Below are 20,747 nucleotides of genomic sequence, written 5' to 3' on the forward strand. Positions count from 1 at the left end.
TTTCCCAGACATAACTATTTAAAATCACTTTGCCCATTTCTAAGATACCTGATTACAAAATACAGCAACAGACAATGCTTCAAGTTTGTATCAGGATGCATGATTTCTTGTTTTTTGACAGCAATATCAACCCTGGTCAAGTGTATTACAAAACAACACAAATATATATAAAAAATATATATGCAATATATATTATATATATATATCATACAATCAAATGATCACTTTAAGAACTATGTGTAAATCATTCCTAAATGTATGTACACAAATCTTCATTGAGCACAGAATAAGAAGATACTTAATTGGTTTGGTTTACATCTTTTTAAAAAATGTCAAGGAATATTATTAAAAATCTGGCTTAGAGAAATTTTATCTCACAGGGAAAGAGCTTATAAAATAGAAAAGAATGCCTTATGATACTTTGTAAAATACACTATCAACAAGAACATAAAACTGAAACTCTCAAGTGGCCTAAAAGTTATCTTTAAGCACTTAACATGTTTCATACAATTCTAAAAATCTTTCTTCTTGATTTTTGCATTTCAAAAAAAAATTCAGAGCTCACTAAATGTGTAGGTTGGATTTTAAGGGTAAGAAGCAGAATTTAGCACACTCCTAAATAAGTTACAAGATCGAAAAAAAGTAATTTTTCCATTAACTCAAAAAGTAGTCCCAATAAATAATAGCTCAGAATATAAATCACTTGCCTCAGACATAGCTGTTTTTCTTCACTATTTATTTTTCCTAGCTGATTCAACCTGGTAATCCTTAATGATTCAAGTGTAAAAACTAGAATAAATACAATAAAGTAATCTTCTTCAAGGTTCCCTAAGAAAGCAGAAGTAAAACACCTACCTCATAATTATGAGGTATAAAATTCAAAAGAACTTAGCTAATAATTTTTCAGTCCTTTTAAACTACATACTTCAAATCAAGGGCCTACTTACAGCTAAGAATGTCAGAATGCTTTTCTTCACTTATAAACAATGACTAAGCAATATGTAAACTGATTTCTACTTTACTGTTTGAAACTCAACTGCCAAAATATCAAATGCTGGGTATAAAAAAACAACTAGAAATTTCAGTCTCCAGTCTGTAAGGAGCTTAGAAATTGCAATTCCACCCTAACAGCCAAGAGCTGAACAAACTGAAAAATCAACAATTCTTCTTAGATCCATCAGAGAAGTGAGGTCACAGGTCAAACTGCTGTCCCCCAAATTGGAGAGAGAGACAGGTAGATACAGAGAATCACAATTTACAGGAGCAGAAACCTCCATGGGAACCATTCCAGGGTCGGAAAACCTAAACTGTAATTGACAAATTGCTAGAGGCTCAGTGTGGACAAGTCTAAGTTAAGAACTTCAGGGGACCGGGGGTTCCCTGGTGGTGCAGTGGTTAAGAATCTGCCTGCCAATGCAGGGGACACGGCTTCAAGCCCTTGTGTGGGAAGATCTCACATGCCGCGAAGCAACTAAGCCATGTGCCACAGCTACTGAGCCTGAGCTCTAGAGCTCGTAAGCCACAATTACTGAGCCCACATGTCACAACTACTGAAGCCCACACACCTAGAGCCTGTGCTCTGCAACAAGAGAAACCACCGCAATGAGAAGCCCGTGCACTGCAATGAAGAGTAGCCCCCGCTCACCGCAACTAGAGAAAGCCTGAGCACAGCAACGAAGATCCAATGCAGCCAAAAATTAATTAATTAATTAATTTTAAAAAAATAAAAAATAAAAAATAAAAATTTCAGGTGACCAGGCATAGGGGGGAGTGAACTCTGCCAGGTCCTCAGTGAATCCCCTCTTGCTTCTGGCAGGGGAAGGAACAAAGGAACCATTTTGAAATAAACCAGAGCTTTCTGTTCCTCCTAACAAGGCCTGCCCTCAGGAGAAACTATTTCACCAGAGTCTAACCTGCTAGGGGGTTTTATCAGAGCCTAACCTACCTGGGAGAATGGAAATATTCAACTCTAGCCCCCTCTAACTCTCCTGTGTCATCTATGGAGGAGAAGAAAACTGAGAGGCACTGGTGAAGTTCACTGCTTGGGGCATGGCTCATCAAAAGCCTGAGACCTAATCATAGGACTACAGAATGCTTCCCTTCCCTCCACACCTTACCACTATATTACTAAAGGCCTATTTACCATAGTTCCTCTTACCCAGTACATCATGTCCACTTTCAACAAAAAAATTACAAGGCATACTGAAAGGCAAAAAACATCATTTAAAGAGACTGAACAAGCATTAGAACCACAGTCAGATACGGCAGATATGTTAGAATGATCAGGCCAGGAATTTTTTGAAAATATAATTAATCTGTCAAGGGCTTTAATGGAAAAAAAAGCAGACAATATGCAAGAACAGATGAATAATTAAAGAGATGAAATTTCTAAGAAAAAATCAAAAATAAATACTAGAGATCAAAAACACAGTAAAGAAACAAGGAATATCTTTGTAAACCTGACACAGATGAAGAAAGAATCTCTGGGCTTCAGCATATGACAACAGAGACTTCCAAAGCTGAAAAGCACAGAGAAAGAAGACTGGAAAAAAACAGAACAGAATATACAAGAACTGTGGGACAATTACAAAAGGTTTAAATTAACATATATGTAATGCGAATACCAGAAGGAGAAGAAAGAGAGACAGGGACAGATGAAATATTTAAAGCAATAATGAATGAGAATTTACCCAAATTAATGTCAGATGCCAAACCACGGATCTAGGAAGGAAGAGAATACCGAACAGGATAAATTCCAAAATAACTATACCTACACATATAATATTCAAACTTCAGAAAATTAAAGATAATGAAAAAATTTTTGAAAGAAGCCACAGGAAAAAAGCATCTTACCTATAGAGGCACAAAGATAAGAATTATACCTGACTTCTCTTCAGAAGCCATGCAAGCAAGAAGACAGTGGTGTGAAATATTTTTAAGTGCTGAGAGAAAAAAAAACCCCACCAACCTAGAATTAATGTTGAGGAACTCGGAGCTTTCCTGCTAAGATAAGGTACAGGCAAGAACGTTCCCTCTCACCACTGTTTTTCAACATTGTACTGTTAAGTCCTGGCTAATGAGAGGACATAAGAAAAGAAAATAAAAGGTATACATATTGAGAAGAAAGAAATAAAACTGTCTTTGTTTGCAAATGACATGATCATCTATCTAGAAAATCCAAAGAATCAACAAAAAAACCTCCTGGAATCAATAAGCAATTATACCAAGATTGCAAGATACAAGGTTAATATACTAAAGTCAACTGCTCTTCTATATACTAACAATAATCAAATTTCCATTTGAAATTAAAAACACATTACCATTTACACTAGCAACCCTAAAAATGAAATACTTAGGTATAAAATAACAAAATATGTACAAGATCTACATGAGGAAAACTACAAAGCTTTTATGAATGAAATCAAAGAATAAATAAATGAAGTGATATTCCATGCTCACAGATAGGAAGGCTCGATATTGTCAAAATGTCAGTTTTCCCTAACTTGATCTATGGATTCAACATAATTCCAATCAAAATCCCAGCAAGTTATTTTTGTGGATATCGACAAACTGATTCTAAAGTTTATATGGAGAGGCAAAAGACACAGAATAGCCAACACTCAATACTGAAGGAGAAGAACAAAGTTGGAGGACTGATACTACTCGACTTCATGACTTACTATAAAGCTACAGTTATGAAGACAGTGCGGTATTAGTGAAAGAATAGACAAATCAATGGAACAGAAGAGAGAGCCCAGAAATAGGCCCCTGTAAATACAGTCAACTGATCTTTGACAAAGGAGCAAAGGCAATACAGTGGATCAAAGACAGTCATTTCAATAAATGGTGTTGTAACACTAGACATCCACATGCAAAAAAAAAAAAAATCTAGTCACAGACCTAACACCCTTCACAAAAATTAACTCAAAAAGGATCAGAGACTTCAATGTAAAACTCGTAGACGATATAACATCAGAGAAAACCTAGATGACCTTGGGGATGGCAATAACTTTTCAGATACAACACCAAAGGCACAATCCATGAAAGAAATAATTGATAAACTGGACTTCCTTAAAATTAAAAATGTATGCTCTACTTAAGTCAATGTCAAGAGAATGAGAAGACAAGTCACAGACTGAGAGAAAATATTTACAAAAGACACATCTGATAAAAGACTGTTATCTAAAATATACAAAGAACTCTTTAAGATTCAACAATAAGAAAACAATCCAACTAAAAAATGGACAAAAGATCTGAATAGACACCTCACAAAAGAAGATACACAGGTGCAAACTAAGCATATGAAAAGGTGCTCTTATGTCATTAGGCAATTAAAAATTAAAACAATGAGATACCACTACACACCTATTGGAATGGCCCAAATCCAGAACACTGACAACACCAAGTGCTGGCAACAGGAACTCTCATTCATTCCTGGTGGGAATGCAAAATGATACAGCCACTGTGGAAGTTTCTTACAAAAAAAAACATATTCTTATCATGTGATCCAGCAACTGCAATGCTTAGTATTCATGCAAATGAGTTAAAAACGTATGTTCACACAAAAACCTGAACATGGATCTTTACAGCAGCTTTATTCATAATTATCAAAACTTGGAAGCAACCAAGATGTCCTTTAGTAGGTAAATGAGTAAATTAACTGTGGTACATCCAGTCAATGGAATAATATTCAGCACTAAAAAGAAATGCACTATCAGGGCATGAAAAGATACGGAGGGAACATAAATGCATATTACTAAGTAAAAGAAGCTAATCTGAAAAGGCTACATATTTTATGATTCCAACTATATGACATTCTGGAAAAGGCAAAACTATGAAGGTAGTAAAAAGATCAGTGGTTGCCAGGGGTTGGTGGGAAGGGAGGGATAAACAGGCAAAGCATGGAAGATTTTTAGGGCAGTGAAACTATTCCGTACAATACTACAATGGCAGATACATGTCATTATACATTTGTCCAAACTCAGATGACGTACAACACCAAGCGTGAACCCTAATGGAAATTATGGACTTTGGTGATAATGATGTGTTAATGTAGGGTCATCAATTATAACAAATGTACCACTGTGGTGTGAGATGTCAATAGTAAGGGAGGTTGGGGGGCGCGTGGTAGGGAGTTTATGAGAAAACTCTGTACTTGCTGCTCAATTTTGCTGTAAACCTAAAACTGTTCTAGGAAATAAAGTTTATTAATTAAGCAACAACAAAAAAACTACTACATGGGAATATATGTGACCAAAAAAGCACTTTTTCCTTCCAAAGAGTTAATATAGTCCCTCTTAAATAGCTGCTCATGCTTATACCTGTTTGCCCTGTTATGAATAAGACTTACATTTCAATTTTCTTTGACAAAGTTAAGCAGCACACATGTTAAATGTAAAAACATACTGTGTTTCTATTTTAAATTACTTCCAAACACCCAAAAATGGGGACTTGGATACCTTCAATTAGTGGAGGCTAAAGAGTTGTGGAGTTTCAGTGTGTGCACATATAGCAGTGATTTTTAAATTTGGGGTTGTTTTTGTAACTCTAAAGATGTCAAAACAAATATACAAAAGTATTTATTTATGGTCCAGCTTTCATCAGAAGCCATTAAAGGTATGTGCCAGGTTTCTGTAAAGTAAATCAGTAATTCTTGTGAAGGTAGTGGGTTCCATCTCAGGAATACAACACTCTTTGCTTTGTCTCATAATGGAGAGTACATCTTAGGAGTGTTCTAAGTCATCTACTAGGAACTGATTTACTTCACTTAGTACAAGCACAACTGCTGTTTGAAAGAACCAAATCCCCAGCTTCTCCTTAAATATACCCAAGTTCCGAGGATGGCATGGGAATTTTTCTGGGTTTTATTCCCAAGCTTCTTCAAAGCAAAGTTGGTTTATGATTAAGCCCAAAATACTGGCAACAGCCAATGGGTAAGAGCGTGTGTGCATATGTCTGAATGAGGGAGTACAGAAGTGTGTGTGTGTGTGTGTGTGTGTGTGTGTGTGTCTGCCTGGGGGCTGGGGGGTTAGAAAGACCAGAGAGAACAAGAGAACATAATGTATGGGAGGACAAAAAGGGAAAGAATGTGAACAAAAAATCACTTCTCAGTTTACTCAGTTCCTAATATACGGCCACTGCACATAGTTTTGTTAGAAAATTGCTGAGCGCACGAAGACCGCTACATTCCATTCTACCTATGGTCCCATGTAAATAGCTTTCTTTGTATCATATGGCCATTCAATAAACAGTTGTGAGGTTCAAGATGCCATGACATAAAGAACTAGGTTTTTACCTTTAACCACTTAACAACACATTAAGAAAAATTCAGATATTCTATAATTTGCTTTGAACATTCCTATTTTTCTTAAATCATGCTGTTCCTGTTCTCTATATTCTGGCTGCATACTCTAATCCTTCAACAAACATAGACTTCTATGAGTCACACTTCTCATATTAACTATATCCCCGACTTGTAATGATATTCTTTAGAACTTGTAGCACAATAGTCTCCCAAAAAACAAGGAATAAAAAGCCATGGCATAAACCTTTAACTCTGCCCTCTCCCTCTGGTAAAAATGCACTAAAGTTGAAATGTCACATTTTCCAAAAAGTGACAAAACCACTTTTACAGAGGTTCATTTTAGCTTTAAAAAATTTTAAAAACCCTAGAAAATATAAACTACTAATACAAATATAAGAAAACAAATAATCTATATGAAGTATATGTAGAAATACACAGTTGGAATTCTAATATTTTAGGGTTGAGATCTGGTCAAGATTTGCTCATTCTAGAAATAAGGAAAAGACAAGTGAATTACCTAATGTTATCTAGCAAGATAAGAATGCAGTTCTCTAAATTACAGTCCTCTTTTTACTTATATAAGTTGGTAAGGAGATTTTATCAAATCTTCCATTAAAAAGCAAATTTAATTTGAAGTCTAAAATTATGTTGTTAAATGAGGTTTGATGACTATGCATGTGTTCAAAGTAAGTAAACACCCCCAAAAAAGCTCAACTAGAAAAACAACTAATAATTGCATGTTTTTCCCTAAATGTACTCAGCTTAGATTTTTCTAAGCTCTTAATTCATGTTTCACACTCAACTCATGTTACACAAAGTGTATTTTTAAACATGATCCAGGAATATCAAATAGAGCTTTAGACAACTCATAAAATTCCCATACTTATGTAAGTGCACAAATAAGCAACATAAACTGCCAGAGATATGAGATGCTTTGGGAAGAAAATTATGAGGAAAAAAAAATTTTTTTTAAGTCTTTTTACATCTGATTGAAGCATCAGCTCCAATGAGGCATATGGAGAAGCATCAGGTTTGACAGTTTAACACAAATATAGAATGAAATGACTCAAGCATAAAGTTTTTTTCTCAAGCAAAAATACATAGAAATAACTTTTGCTTCCAGCCAAGATGGAGTAACAGGGACTGGATTTACCTTCCTGCCTTAAACTACTATACAGCCAAACAAAATATATGAAACAGCAATTTTTAGACGTTCGACAATAGTGAGAATAAGAGCGAGGCAAGGCAAATGAGGTGAATCCCAACAGCTGTCCCATCTTAACTGCCTAGAGTTTCCAGGCTGCAGCACAGGGCAGGGGAACCCAAACAGAGCACGGCAGTCTTCCTGAGCAGATGAGATAGAATTGAAAATTAGGGAGGCCAGGCTGGCTAGAATTCACAGGCTAGAGTACCAGAGAAGAGAGATCTATAGGGACCCCCCTCAAGTTTTCAGCTAGCACTGATCAGCTCATGTCTGTGAGAAAACTATCCAAACCCAGACAAAAAGTGTTAAAAAGAAGGAGGCGAAAAAAATCCCCAAAACTAACACAAGGCCAGGAATAGTTCGTGTTCACACAAACCAGACTAGGAAAACCTCAAAATATACACGGTACCAAATAAATGCTCAGGAGGAATTGCCTCAATAGTGGGGCAAAATTAGCCCATAAAAAACATTATTATAAACACAAAAGAGGTAAACCACAGACTAGGAGAATATATTTGTAAAGCATAAATCTGAGAAAGAATTTGTGTCTAGAATATACTTAAAGAACACTTACAACAACAGCAAAAATGATAAACAACACAGTTAAAAAATGGCAAAAGATGTGAACAGACACTTCACCACAGTAAACATATGGATGGTAAATAAGCACACAAAAAGATGCTCAATATCACTAGTTGTATGGCTGTTAGCATAACTGATACCATCTTGAGCCCTTAGAGTTTCTCCTTCCACTGACCCTGCCCAGGACTGTACTGTGTAGCAGTGAATCACTACTCTGTCATCTAGGGCTTTGTAGTTAATAGATATTGTTTAATAATCATCAGGACCAGGTGGCCTCAATGCTCTGTTAGTCCCCAAACAATAAAAACCTTTACTGACGTATTCCCAGTGCCCAGGAGACTAGTTACCCATTCGTGAATCCTGACTTGGGAATGCACGTCCTATTTCCAAGTTCCTGCCCCCATACCCTAGGTTAACTATGAAACGGTCCCGATGCCCCCTCGGCGGTGCAGAGTACACTTGGGAATGCTTCCAGATCACTGTCCGCCTGATCCTGACCCCACTGTGTGCGTAAGTTACCCTATAATAAACTGATCCATTGATTACATGGAGCTGCCCACCTTTTGTTTTGGTTTCAAGATGCCTTATCAGTTTGTTGGGCACTTTTCATTACCTCTGTCCTCCAACACTAGTTTTTAGGGAAATGCAAACTAAAACCACAATGAGCTGCTCCAACACACCCATGAGAACGGCTAAAATTAAAAATACCTACCATAACAAGTGTTGGCCAGGAGGTAGAACAACTGCAACTCACACACTGGAGGGGAGAGTTTGGCTGTTTCTCAAAAAGTTAAACATACACCTAAATATGACTCAGCTATTCCATCTCTAGGTATTAATTACCCGAAAGAAATGAAAGCATATGTTCATACAAAGACCACAAATGTTCACAGCAGCTTTATCTGTAATAGCCTCAAACTGTAAACACCCAAATGTCCATCATAAAGAGAATGGATAAACAAATTGTGTAGTATCCATATAATGGAATACTAAGTAAAATGCTAAATAAAAAGGAATGAATGACTGATACCCACAACATAAATCTTATAACCATTATGCTGAGGGAAAGAAGCCAAACCAAAAAAAATGTGCATATACATACTATATGGTTCCATTATATAAAATTCTGGAAAACACAAGTTAATCTATAGTGACAGAAAGCAGATCAGTGGTCTGCCTGGGAATGAGGGGTGGGAAGTACATTAGAAAGAGTCACAAAGAAATTTTTGTATGCGATGGATAGTTCGTTATCTTGATTATGGTGATCGTTTCATGGGTGTATAAATATGTAAAAACTCATCAAATTGTATGCTTCAAATATGTGTTGTTTATTTCACAACAGTTATACTTCAATAAAGTTTTAAAAAATCAAAACAAGTATTAAGAGTTGATATGCTGAGGTCTGTGAAAGAAATCTTCAATGACCAACCTCAAAAACTCCTCCTCCTATAAAGCCTTTACCAAACCCCAACAGTTCAAATCAATTCTCCTTCAGCATTTCTTTTTACCTGTTTTAGTGTCGTTATATAGATATCCTCCAAACTAGGATATGAGTTCCCTGAGACAATAATTTAAATGTATTCAACTTCGTATATACCCTCTATTGCCTGCATAATAAGCTGTATTGGAGTAGAAGTAAAACTAAAATCAGGGAAGCACTCACTTAGGAGGCAGTTGCTAAAATCTAAGAGAGAGAAGATATTAGCCTGAATTGAGATGGTAGCAGTGGGGATGAAGAAAAGTCAAAGGACTTTATATAAAACTGGAAGAAAAAAAACACAAACCCCACAATATGGTGAGTAGATGTAGAAGGTGAGGGAGATAGAGTCAAGAATGATGCATAGGTTTGTGGCTTGGATGCCTGGGAGGATAAACAGGGACTGTGGATATTCCTTCGTTACATACTAAGCACCAACTGCATGGCAGGCTTGTTCTAGACACTGAGGACAGAGCAGGGAAATAAAGTTCTAGACATCACAGATCTACAGTCTACTGAGAGTCAAAACATGTCTTTCCAGAAGACCAATGGACACTTGAACCTGCATTCAAAGCATAGCCAGGCTATGCTGGCTTTTACCATATTTAGTCAGTATCTTTCAACAACTACCACTTTCTTGGTACCTAGTTAAACTCCATGGAACACTGACTTCGGAAAGTTAGCAAAAAGACAAGCAAGAACATATTCTGAGAATTTAGAATCTGCATACATTCCTAAGAACTTTAAAAGACAAAGCTCATTGGTTACAATGGGCTAAGTAATCTCTTGGTGCCACTATACTTTTATTTCAATGCTGCCATCTTATGTTAAAATGTGGAACTACACAACCTTAAAAAGTTACTCTTATTCAACTGTGAAATACGAAAACGTCAAAGATTTGAGAGTCAATGAAAAGGTAGATAAAAGGCTAATGAGAGTTATTTAATGACCATAACATATATTTACAGCAATTACTTCTGGTATCTGAGAGTATCCCTGACAAAATGGAAGATCTCATGAGGTAATTAATACATAGTCCAGAATATAAACCTTACTTTGAAAAAGTAAGGAAGTGACTTACTGAATCCCCCCAGTTAAAAAATAAAAATAAAAATATACTAACAGAGATAATGGGGAATGGGAAAGTAGAATAAAATCCAGATATATCTCATTTTTTCAGTAAATTCAATCTGCTTTTCTCATCACAGCTGCTTAAACAGCAATAGCTGTTTAAATTTGCTTAAATAGTCAAATTACTGGTTTTAACTTTAATCCCATCACTGTAGTGATGGTTTAAGAAGGAAAATAAAGTCAAGATCCTAATAAGAGCCAAGGACTATGGATTTGGAGGACTGGTTATATTTAACTAAAATGTTGACACTTGTCAATTAACATCATTTGCAATCTCCAATTTTTCTGTGAAGTAAAATCAAGCTATTAAAATTATGTTGAAAATATTCAGAAACATTGAAGAATATCTTTGATTTAATGTTAATATAAAAAGATAACAAAAAAAAGAGAACAACCTGTGTACACAGTATCATCTCAAAGTGGGGTGGAGGAGGGATGGAAATAGCAAAAAGTAGCCTGGGAACTCTAGAATTAAGTGAAAGACATTTCCTCAGATAATATTACTGACAAGATATTGCTTTTGTATCTATGTATACATATACATATATAAACACACTTGGTATAAACTCAATACAAATACAAAAAAGAACTTTAAAAGTCATGAAGAAAAAAGGTTAATTGTTTTGATAGATTGTTATGACAGATCATAAAATTGTTATGACAGATCATAAAAAATACAAAGATAAAATATTCTGTTAAAATATTTATTATATTTATGTTATTATTATACCACAGTGGTGTGTGATATTAGCAGCGGGGAGGCTGTGTATGTATGAGAGGGGGTAGTGTGAGGGAACTCTTTAATTGCTACTCATTTTCGTTGTGAACCTAAAACTGCTCTAAATAAGTCTATTAGCTTTTTGTTTTTTGTAACCTATTATTCTCTCTTTGCTGAGCGTATACTGGTTTTCTTGAGAAGTACCTTTAATTTTGGCACTGCTCATAGAATTGGATAGTGTCACTCTGTTTTTTGGAAAGAAATCTGACAGAAGTCTCTAAACTCACTTTCTTCCCTCTACTTATTTAAGAAGATTTCATCTTGATTCAACTAAATGCATATTTTTTAAAAAACCCTAATCAGTCTTTTAGTATAGAGAAAACCAGTCCCTGAAAAGTACCTGCCAGTTTCTTCACAATCAGTGCTAACTCTCCTTCCTCAGTTAGAAAAGGAGGCAGAGGCCAAAATCATTTCCTGACTTACAAGGTCAAACTCTCCTTCCTTTAACTTTTTATACTGTTTTACAATCTTATATGAATAGTTATACCATGGCCCATGGCTTTTATATACATTTCTATCTTCTCTCAATTGTAAGAGTCACAAGTGCAATGACTTTGTCTTACTCATCACTATATCCAGCTCCTAAGACACTGCCTGACACGTATCACAGTAGACGTTTAAAATATTGTTGAATGAATCTTCTTTTCAATTCACAAATAAAGGAGTAGCCCTCCAAAAGGAATAAAAATTTAGGAGTAGTCCTCCAAAACGAGTAAAAATTTTCTCCATCTTGCTGATGAAAAGGGAATTAGTTTAAGAAATGAGCTCAAGACCATGAAAATTTGAAAAGACTAAGTACTACAAAATATGTTTCCAATATTTGAATAATCACAGCAGCAGGGAGAGGGGAGGTGTGTGAATGTCCGACAAAGACATTAAGGACATGTTTTGACCAGAGAACTCTCGTATATGATAATAATACCATCTTTGTATACTGCATCATACTAAGTGCTTTAATAGACACTACCTCATTTGATTATCACAACAACCCTGTGAGTCAGGAGAGATATTCCCCTTTTCAGAAGTGGGGAATCTGCAGCATCAATAAAGCAGAACCAGGACTCAAACCAAATCCAAGCATCTGCCCACTACATCACATTGCCTCTATATTACTGCATCTCATTCAACAAGTCACCCATGAAAATTAGTCTCATTAGCTTCTAAGTATTTAAAAACACAATCAGCTATTACCTAACATAACGGAGTACTCAGTTTGTTGCATTTTTTTCCCTCTGTACCTCACTTGTGGGTAAGATAAGCAAATTATAAGAAAATAAACTAAAACTGTTAAGATAAAAACAAAACAAATAAAACTTCCTAGCAGGTAATCTAGATTACTATAAATGGACGAACCTCAACTTGGAATGCTTCATCTTCAGATCACATCCAGGAACCACTGCATGTCAGGGATTGTATACACATCTACAGTTTTAATATTCTTTAGCAATCCCTGATAGTCAAAATTGCTGACCCCCTAGAAATTGCATTCCTAGGTATATATCAAGCAAAATAAAAATAAGTCCCCACAAAAATATGAATACAAATGTTCACAGCAGCATTACTCACAACAAGCCAGAAGTGAATATATCCCTAATGTCCATCAACTAATGAATAGATAAACAAAATATGGTATATTCATACAATGAAACATTATTCAGCCATAAAAAAAGAATGAAATACTGACACATGCTACAACATGGATGAACCTTGAAAACACTATGCTAAGTCAAAGAAGCCAGTTACAAAGAGCCACATATTATACGATTCTATTTATATGAAACGTCCAGAAAAGGCAAATCCAGAGACAGAAAGTAGATTAGTGCTTGCCTAGTGCTGAGAGGGCTGGGGTAAATGAGGAGTGACTGCTCATGGGCATGGGTTTTGTTGGTTTTTTTAAAAATTTTTTGAAACTGAAGCACTGTGTAGTTGATTTACAATGTTGTGTTAGTTTCAGGTATACAGCAAAGTGATTCAGTCATAATCTTTTTCAGATTCTTTTCCCTTACAGGTTATTACAAAATACTGAGTATAGTTCCCTGTGCTATACAGTAGGTTATCTATTTTATGTATAGTAATGTGTATATGTTAATCCCAGACTCCTTATTCCCCACTCCTTTCCCCTTTGGTAACCACAGTTCGATTTCTATGTCTGTGGGTCTATTTCTGTTTTGTATGTAAGTTCATTTGTATCATTTTTTTTTTAAGATTCCACATATAAGCGATATCACATTTGTCTTTCTCTGTCTGGCTTACTTCACTTAATATGATGATCTCTAGGTCCATCCATGTTGCTGCAAATGGCATTATTTCATTCTTTTTTATAGCTGAGTAATATTCTATTGTGTATATATACCACATCTTCTTTATCCATTCATCTGTCCATGTTGATTAATTGAAGTATAGTTGATTTACAATATTATGTTAGTTTCAGGTGTATAGCATAGTGATTCATTATTTTCATAGATTATACTCCATTAAAAGTTATTACAAAATAATGGCTATAATTCCCTGTGCTGTACAATATATATCTTATTTGCTTATCTATTTTATATATAGTAGTTTATATGTCTTTTTTCTTTTAATTTATTTGTTTTGGGCTGCTTTGGGTCTTCATTGCTGTGTGTGGGCTTTCTCTAGTTGCGGTGAGTGGGGGCTACTCTTCGTTGCGGTGCGCAGGCTTCTCATTGCGGTGGCTTCTCTTGTTGCAGAGCACGGGCTCTAGGCATGCGGGCTTCAGTAGTTGTGGCATGCGGGCTCAGTAGTTATGGCTCGTGGGCTCTAGAGTGCAGGCTCCGTAGTTGTGGCTCACAGGCTTAGTTGCTCCACGGCACGTGGGATTTTCCCGGACCAGGGATCGAACCCACGTCCCCTGCAGTGGCAGGAGGATTCTTAACCACTGTGCCACCAGAAAAGCCCAGTAGTTTATATGTCTTAAGCCCATACCCTTATTGTGCCCTGTCCTACCTTCCCTCCCCTCACTGGTAACAACCAGTTTGTTTTCTGTATCTGTGAGACTTTGTTTTGCTATATACATTTGTTTATTTTTTAGACTAAATATAAGTGATATCATACAGTATTTGCCCTTCTCTGTCTGACTTATTTCACTAAACATAATACCCTCCAGGTCCATCCATGTTGCAAATGGCAAACTTTCGTTCTTTTTTATGGCTGAGTAATATTCCATTGTATTTACTCATATACACTGCATCTTCTTTATCCATTTGTATGTTGATGGACACTTGGGTTGCTTCCATATCTTGGCTATTGTAAATACTGCTGCTATGATCATTTTGGGGCATGTATCTTTTTGAATTAGTGTTTTCACTTTTTCCAGATATATACCCAGAAGTGGAATTGCTGGGTCATATGGTAGTTCTATTTTTAGTTTTTTAAGGAACCTCCATACTGTTTTCCATAGTGGTTGCACCAAATTACGCTCCCACCAACAGTGCACAAGAGTTCCCTTTTCTCCACATCCTCACCAACATTTGTTATTTGCAGACTTTTTGATGTTAGCCATTCTGACCAGTGTGAGGTGATGTCCATTGTTGTTTTGATTTGCATTTCTCTAATAATTAGTGATGTTGAGCATCTTTTCATATGCCTGTTAGCCATCTGTATGTCTTCTTTGGAAAAATGTCTATTCAGGTCTTCTGCCTGTTTTCTGATTTGTTTGCCTGTTTTTCTGATATTGGATTGTATGAACTGTTTATATATTTTAGATATTAACCCCTTGTCAGTCATATCATTTGCAAATATTTACTCCCATTTAGTAGACTGTCTTTTCGTTTTGTTGATGGTTTCCTTTGCTGTGCAAAAGTTTTTAAGTTTAACTAGGTTCCATTTGTTTGTCTGCTTTTATTTCCTTTGTTTTAGGAGATGGATCAAAAAAAATTATTGCTACAATTTATGTCATAGAGTGTTCTGCCTATGTTGTCCTCTAGGAGTTTTATAGTACCTGGTCTTACATTTAGGTCTTTAATCCATTTTGAGTTATTTTTGTATACAGTGTTAGAGAATGTTCTGATTTCATTCTTACCTGTCTGATTTCATTCTTACATGTCATAAGCATTTTGGGGTCATCTTGAAAAAACTTTAAGGAAAGGTGCCATTTTTCTGAATTAGTAAATTCTTTTTATTTTAAGTTAATTAATTTATTTTTGGCTGTGTTGGGTCTTCATTGCTACGTGCAGGCTTTCTCTAGTTGCAGCGAGTGGGGACTACTCTTCGTTGCAGTGCACAGGCTTCTCATTGCGGTGGCTTCTCTTGTTGCAGAGCACGGGCTCTAGGTGTGTGAGCTTCAGTAGTTGCAGCACGTGGGCTCAGTAGTTGTGGCTCGCGGGCTCTAGAGTGCAGGCTCAGTAGTTGTGGTGCACGGGCTTAGTTGCTCCACGGCATGTGGGATGTTCCCTGACCAGGGCTCGAACCCATGTCCCCTGCACTGGCAGGCGGATTCTTAACCACTGCACCACCAGGGAAGTCCTAAGAAGATTCTTTTTAAGAACCTGTCAAACTTTTTCAAAGCGGCTACACAATTTTACATTCCCACCAAAAGTGCGTAAGGTTTCCAGTTCCTCCACATCTCACCAACACTTGGGAAAATCTTTTTTTTTTTTTTAATTTTAGCCAGTGAATAAGAAAAATACATAGTCCTTTCCTCCTCTATTTCTCCTTTACTCTCACACTACTACCACATTCACAATACTTCTGACGCTTCTGGTTACCAAATGTGTAGGGTTTTTTCCCCCATATTAAGCAATTTTCTGTGACACCAGATGGCTGTTCTACAATTTAACTCGATTCTGACACTATCTACCTAGAGACAGCATCAGATCCCACAGGCTAAGGGCTCAGTCCCACAAGACTGGCCCCCACTTCAGGTGCCAATTGTAAGTAGTAGGTCGTCACCCAGGTTACCCAAAACTTCTATCCAGTATGGCTACAGATAGAAGGTTCTCATGACCCCTTCCTCAGGTTTAATTTGCTAGAGTGGCTCAAGAACTCAGGGAAATACTTATTTACATTTACCAGTTTACTAAAAAAGGATATGACATAGGATACAGATTAACATCCAGATGGAAAAGATGTGCAGGGCAAGGTATGTGGGAAGGGGCACAGAGCTTCCATGTCCTCTCCAGGCATGCCACTCTCGCCACACCTCTACTCATTCACCAACCCACAAGCTCCCTGAACCTCGTAGCCGAGATTGATCATTAACTCCACTTCCAGCCCTTTCCCCTTCTCAAGAGAATTGTGGGGGCGGGGGGGGGGTGGCGATGGGGCTGAAAATCCCAAGCTTCTAATCATGGCTTGGTCTTTCTGGTGACCAGTCGTCATCCTGGAGCCATCCACGAGCCTATCCAGTCACCTCATTAGAACAAAAGACACTCCTATCACCCAGGAAATGACAATGGTTTCAGGAGCCCTGTGTCAATAACCTGGGGCAGAGACCAACATATATATTTTTCCTATTATTTTACAGCCAGTTCAGGGGTATTACTGGTATTTCACAATGGTTTTAATATCTAATAATATAATCAGTAGTTTATTAGTATATTTTCATGTGCTTATTTGCCATCCAAATATCTTCTTTAGTAAAGTATCTGTTCAAATCTTTTGCCCTTTTAAAAATTGGGTTATGTGTCACCTTACTAGTGAGATATAGCTTCTTTATATATTCTGGATTCAAATCCTTAATCATATATATGTTTTGCAACTATTTTCTCCAAGTCTATTGCTTGTCTTCTCATTTTCCAAATAGTGCTTTTTGAAGCACAAAGATTTTTAATTTTGATGGAGTCCATTTCATCAATTTTTTAATGGATTGTGCTTTTAGTGTTGTATCTAAGAAATCTCTGCCTAATCCCAAATAGGCAGAGTAGTAAATGAAGATTTACTACTATGTTTTCTTCTAAGAGTTTCATTGTTTTAGCTCTTATATCCAGGCCATTGATCCTATATTTTTTATTTATTTTTTAAAATTGAAGTATCATTGATTTACAATTATACTAGTTTCAGGTATATCACACAATGATTCAATATTTTTATAGATTATACTGTTTAAGTTATTATAAAATAATGGCTATATGTCTCTACACTGTACAATATATCCTTGCTGCTTGATCCTACATTTTCTTCTAGAAGTCTTCTAATTCTACATTTTATACTTAAATCTATGGTCCATTTTTCTGTAGAGTGTGAAGTAAGGGTCTGTCATTTTTTAACATATGGATGTCCAATTGTTCCAGTACCATTTGTTGAAAGGACTATTCTTTTCTCCAATGCATTACCATGGCATCTTTGTCAAAAACTGACCATATATATCGGAATTTATTTCTTGACTTTATTCTAGTCTATTGATCCATTTGTTTACGGCTATAGTTTTATAAGTTTTGAAGTCAGGTATTTATTAAGTCCTTTTGTTCTTTTTCAAAATTGTTTTAGCTCTTCTGGGTGCTTTGCATTTCTGTATAGATTTTAGAATAAGCTTCTCGAATTCTACAAAGAGACCTACTGGAATTATGATAGGGATTGCAGTCAGCCTACAGATGATCAATCTGAGTCTTCCAATCCATAAAGATAGTATCTCTCTGCATTTATTTGGGTTACCTTTAATTTCTCTCTGTAATGCTTTGTAGTTTCCAGTGTACAAAAATACTCACTCAGTTTTAAAACACCAATGATAAAATTCTTACTTAAGCTTTGAATCTGGTATCAAATTGTAATAGCAAACCTTGCAAAAGTTATTTAAGAATCTTTCAGACACAATTTAATTACCTCACATTCAACAATGGGACAAACAAATAAACAATGAACAAACAGTAAAGATCTGTTATCTCATAAAGTCTAAGGGTTTTAAAACATTCATAAAACCAAGTAGGAAAGAAATTAATGCCTATCTCAAAGAGGGAATTTGCCTTAACTATTTTGCCCCAAAAAAGTGTTTGGTTGCAGAAACTAAGTACAGATCTTCCTCCATCATAACGCTTATGATGGGGTTATGTCTCAGTAAACCCATCATTAAACTGAAAACATCAATAAGTCAAAAACCTACCAAACATCATAACTTAACCTAGCCTACCTTAAATGTGCTCAAAAAGCTTACATTAGCCTACAGTTGGGCAAAATCACCTAATACAAAGCCTATTTTATAATAAAGTGTTGAATATCTCATATAATTTATTGAACACTGTACTGAAAGTGAAGACCAGAATGGCTGTATAGATATAGAAGAGTCATAAGTATATTAGCAGTGTTTCACTCGTGATCGCATGGCTGACTGGGAGCTGCGGCTCACTGCCAATGCCCAGCATCATGAGAGAGTATCATACTGCATATGGCTAGCCCCAGAAAAGATCAAAATTCAAAGTACAGTTTCCACTGAATGTGTATCATTTCTGCACCATCACAAAGTTAAAAAATCATAAGTTGAACCATTGTAAGTCAGGGAAGAAAACCAGATCTAGTACAGATGGTCCCTAATTCCCAAACCCAAGAAAATTCCACAAACTAAAGTCATATCCACAAACTCACATAATTTCTCTTTGTATCTGTATGTATATAAAACTTCATACTGCCAACCCAATTATATACACCATCTTCAGTCTTTCTGTCTCAGTCTTTACAGCATGATTTTCATCTCCAATTGTGAATGTATAAGCTTTCATGGAAGCATATTTGTCAAATAAAATGGGATTTATATTCTACCAAAAGTTCAAATTATGGAAAGGTTTTTTTAAAAACTTTGAGAAGTATGAATGTTAACAGAGACTTTTTGATGAGAAACTCTCATTTAAAATAAAAACTTAAAAAAAAATTCATACCAGAAACCATGTACAATTACACTATTTATAATAGCAAAAAACAGAAACTACCCAAATGCCGACTGACAAGAGAAGATGATATAAATTGTAGTATTTATTTACTGAATATTGAACATTATCGAATATTGTACTATAGCAAAAATGAATGAACTACAGTATATGCAACAACATGATAAATATTATAAATGTAATGTTGAGGGAGAAAAAAAAACAAGTCCCATTTGCTTATGTCTCTAAGCAAAACTAAACATATTGTTTGGGCACACATACATTCATAATAAAGCTTTTATATAGAGGCAAAGGAATGATATGCACCAAATGCAGAATAGTAGTTAAAGGGGACAGGGAGTAAATGGGGCAAGGGAGGGCAGGAAAATTGAGTCACTAAGGAACACATAAATAGATACATGCAAATTATTAGTAATGTTCCAGTTCCTGGGTTGAATGGAGGGTTTATATGTTTATATGCTTTATAACTTACATATGTCATCTAATTCTTTTGTAAGTATAATTATTTTTTAAAAACATAAGCAAAATCTATTTTTAAAAATCACCCATTATAAAACATTTTCCAGAAGCTTAACTGGGCACTCAGAATATACTGGGTTGGCCAAAAAGTTCATTTGGGTTTCTCCGTAAGATCCTAAAACCCAAACGAACTTTTTGGCTGAGCCAATACATAAAAAAAAAATTTTTTTTAAGTTTTTACCTTTGTTTCTGTTCAACTGCTTTGTCCAAGTGCTGAAAGATATCCTGAAACAGGGTGCAGCTGGATTGACTATTAATGGTATACCCATATCCTCTTTTCCAATATTGTTTCAGATCATTTAAATATTCTAAAACCTAAAAATATAAATTTCAAAAAGCATTACTATTTTTATTAACGTAACAGATTTTCTGATTTAATAATGATTTTTTCAGAAAAGGTTACATTGTTTAATCACCATTCTACACAAAGTATAGTAGAATCTTAGCATTTACAGAGTTTATACTTACCATTTCAAGCATTTAAGGGTTGGACCCAAAGGTCCATGACACAGAGATTTATGCTGAGACACAAACCCAAATGGGAATGTAGAGACTGACATGCAAGAGCAAGTTAGTAGTACTCACAACCAGTAATCCAGCATCCATGACAGTTCAGGATAGTGGGTTAAAGACATGTGCTCACCTCCCCTTTCTTCTAAAATTATTTTAAGATGATAGCAAAGATATATACAGAAAAAAGAAAAAAATGTACATAGAAGAATATTCATTACAGCACAGAAGGTGCCATCAGTGAAATCAGGAATTTTTAAGAATTTCAGGAAGGTAGAAACCAGATAGAAAATGAGTTACTTTGGTTCATGTATCAGTTTGTCAAAAATAGTAATAAAAGTAGACCAAGGGGGCTTCCCTGGTGGCGCAGTGGTTGAGAATCTGCCTGCCAATGCAGGGGACACGGGTTC

The 20,747-nt window shown here is 35.8% G+C and overlaps 1 protein-coding gene across 1 annotated transcript in view; it reads right to left on the minus strand.

The window, feature by feature from the left end:
* Positions 1–20,307, minus strand: part of MINPP1 (multiple inositol-polyphosphate phosphatase 1) — a 28,678-nt gene extending 8,371 nt beyond the window's left edge. Inside the window, exons 1-2 of the mRNA XM_057530597.1 lie at positions 20,296–20,307; positions 20,009–20,142 (exon numbers count right to left, since the gene is read on the minus strand). Coding sequence (XP_057386580.1) covers positions 20,009–20,142; positions 20,296–20,307 — 146 coding nt within the window. The remainder of the gene's footprint in view (positions 1–20,008; positions 20,143–20,295) is intronic.
* Between the last annotated feature and the right edge of the window lie 440 nt (positions 20,308–20,747).

Source organism: Balaenoptera acutorostrata, chromosome 16, assembly GCF_949987535.1.
Source record: "Balaenoptera acutorostrata chromosome 16, mBalAcu1.1, whole genome shotgun sequence".
In the NCBI taxonomy this organism is placed as follows: Eukaryota; Metazoa; Chordata; class Mammalia; order Artiodactyla; family Balaenopteridae; genus Balaenoptera; species Balaenoptera acutorostrata.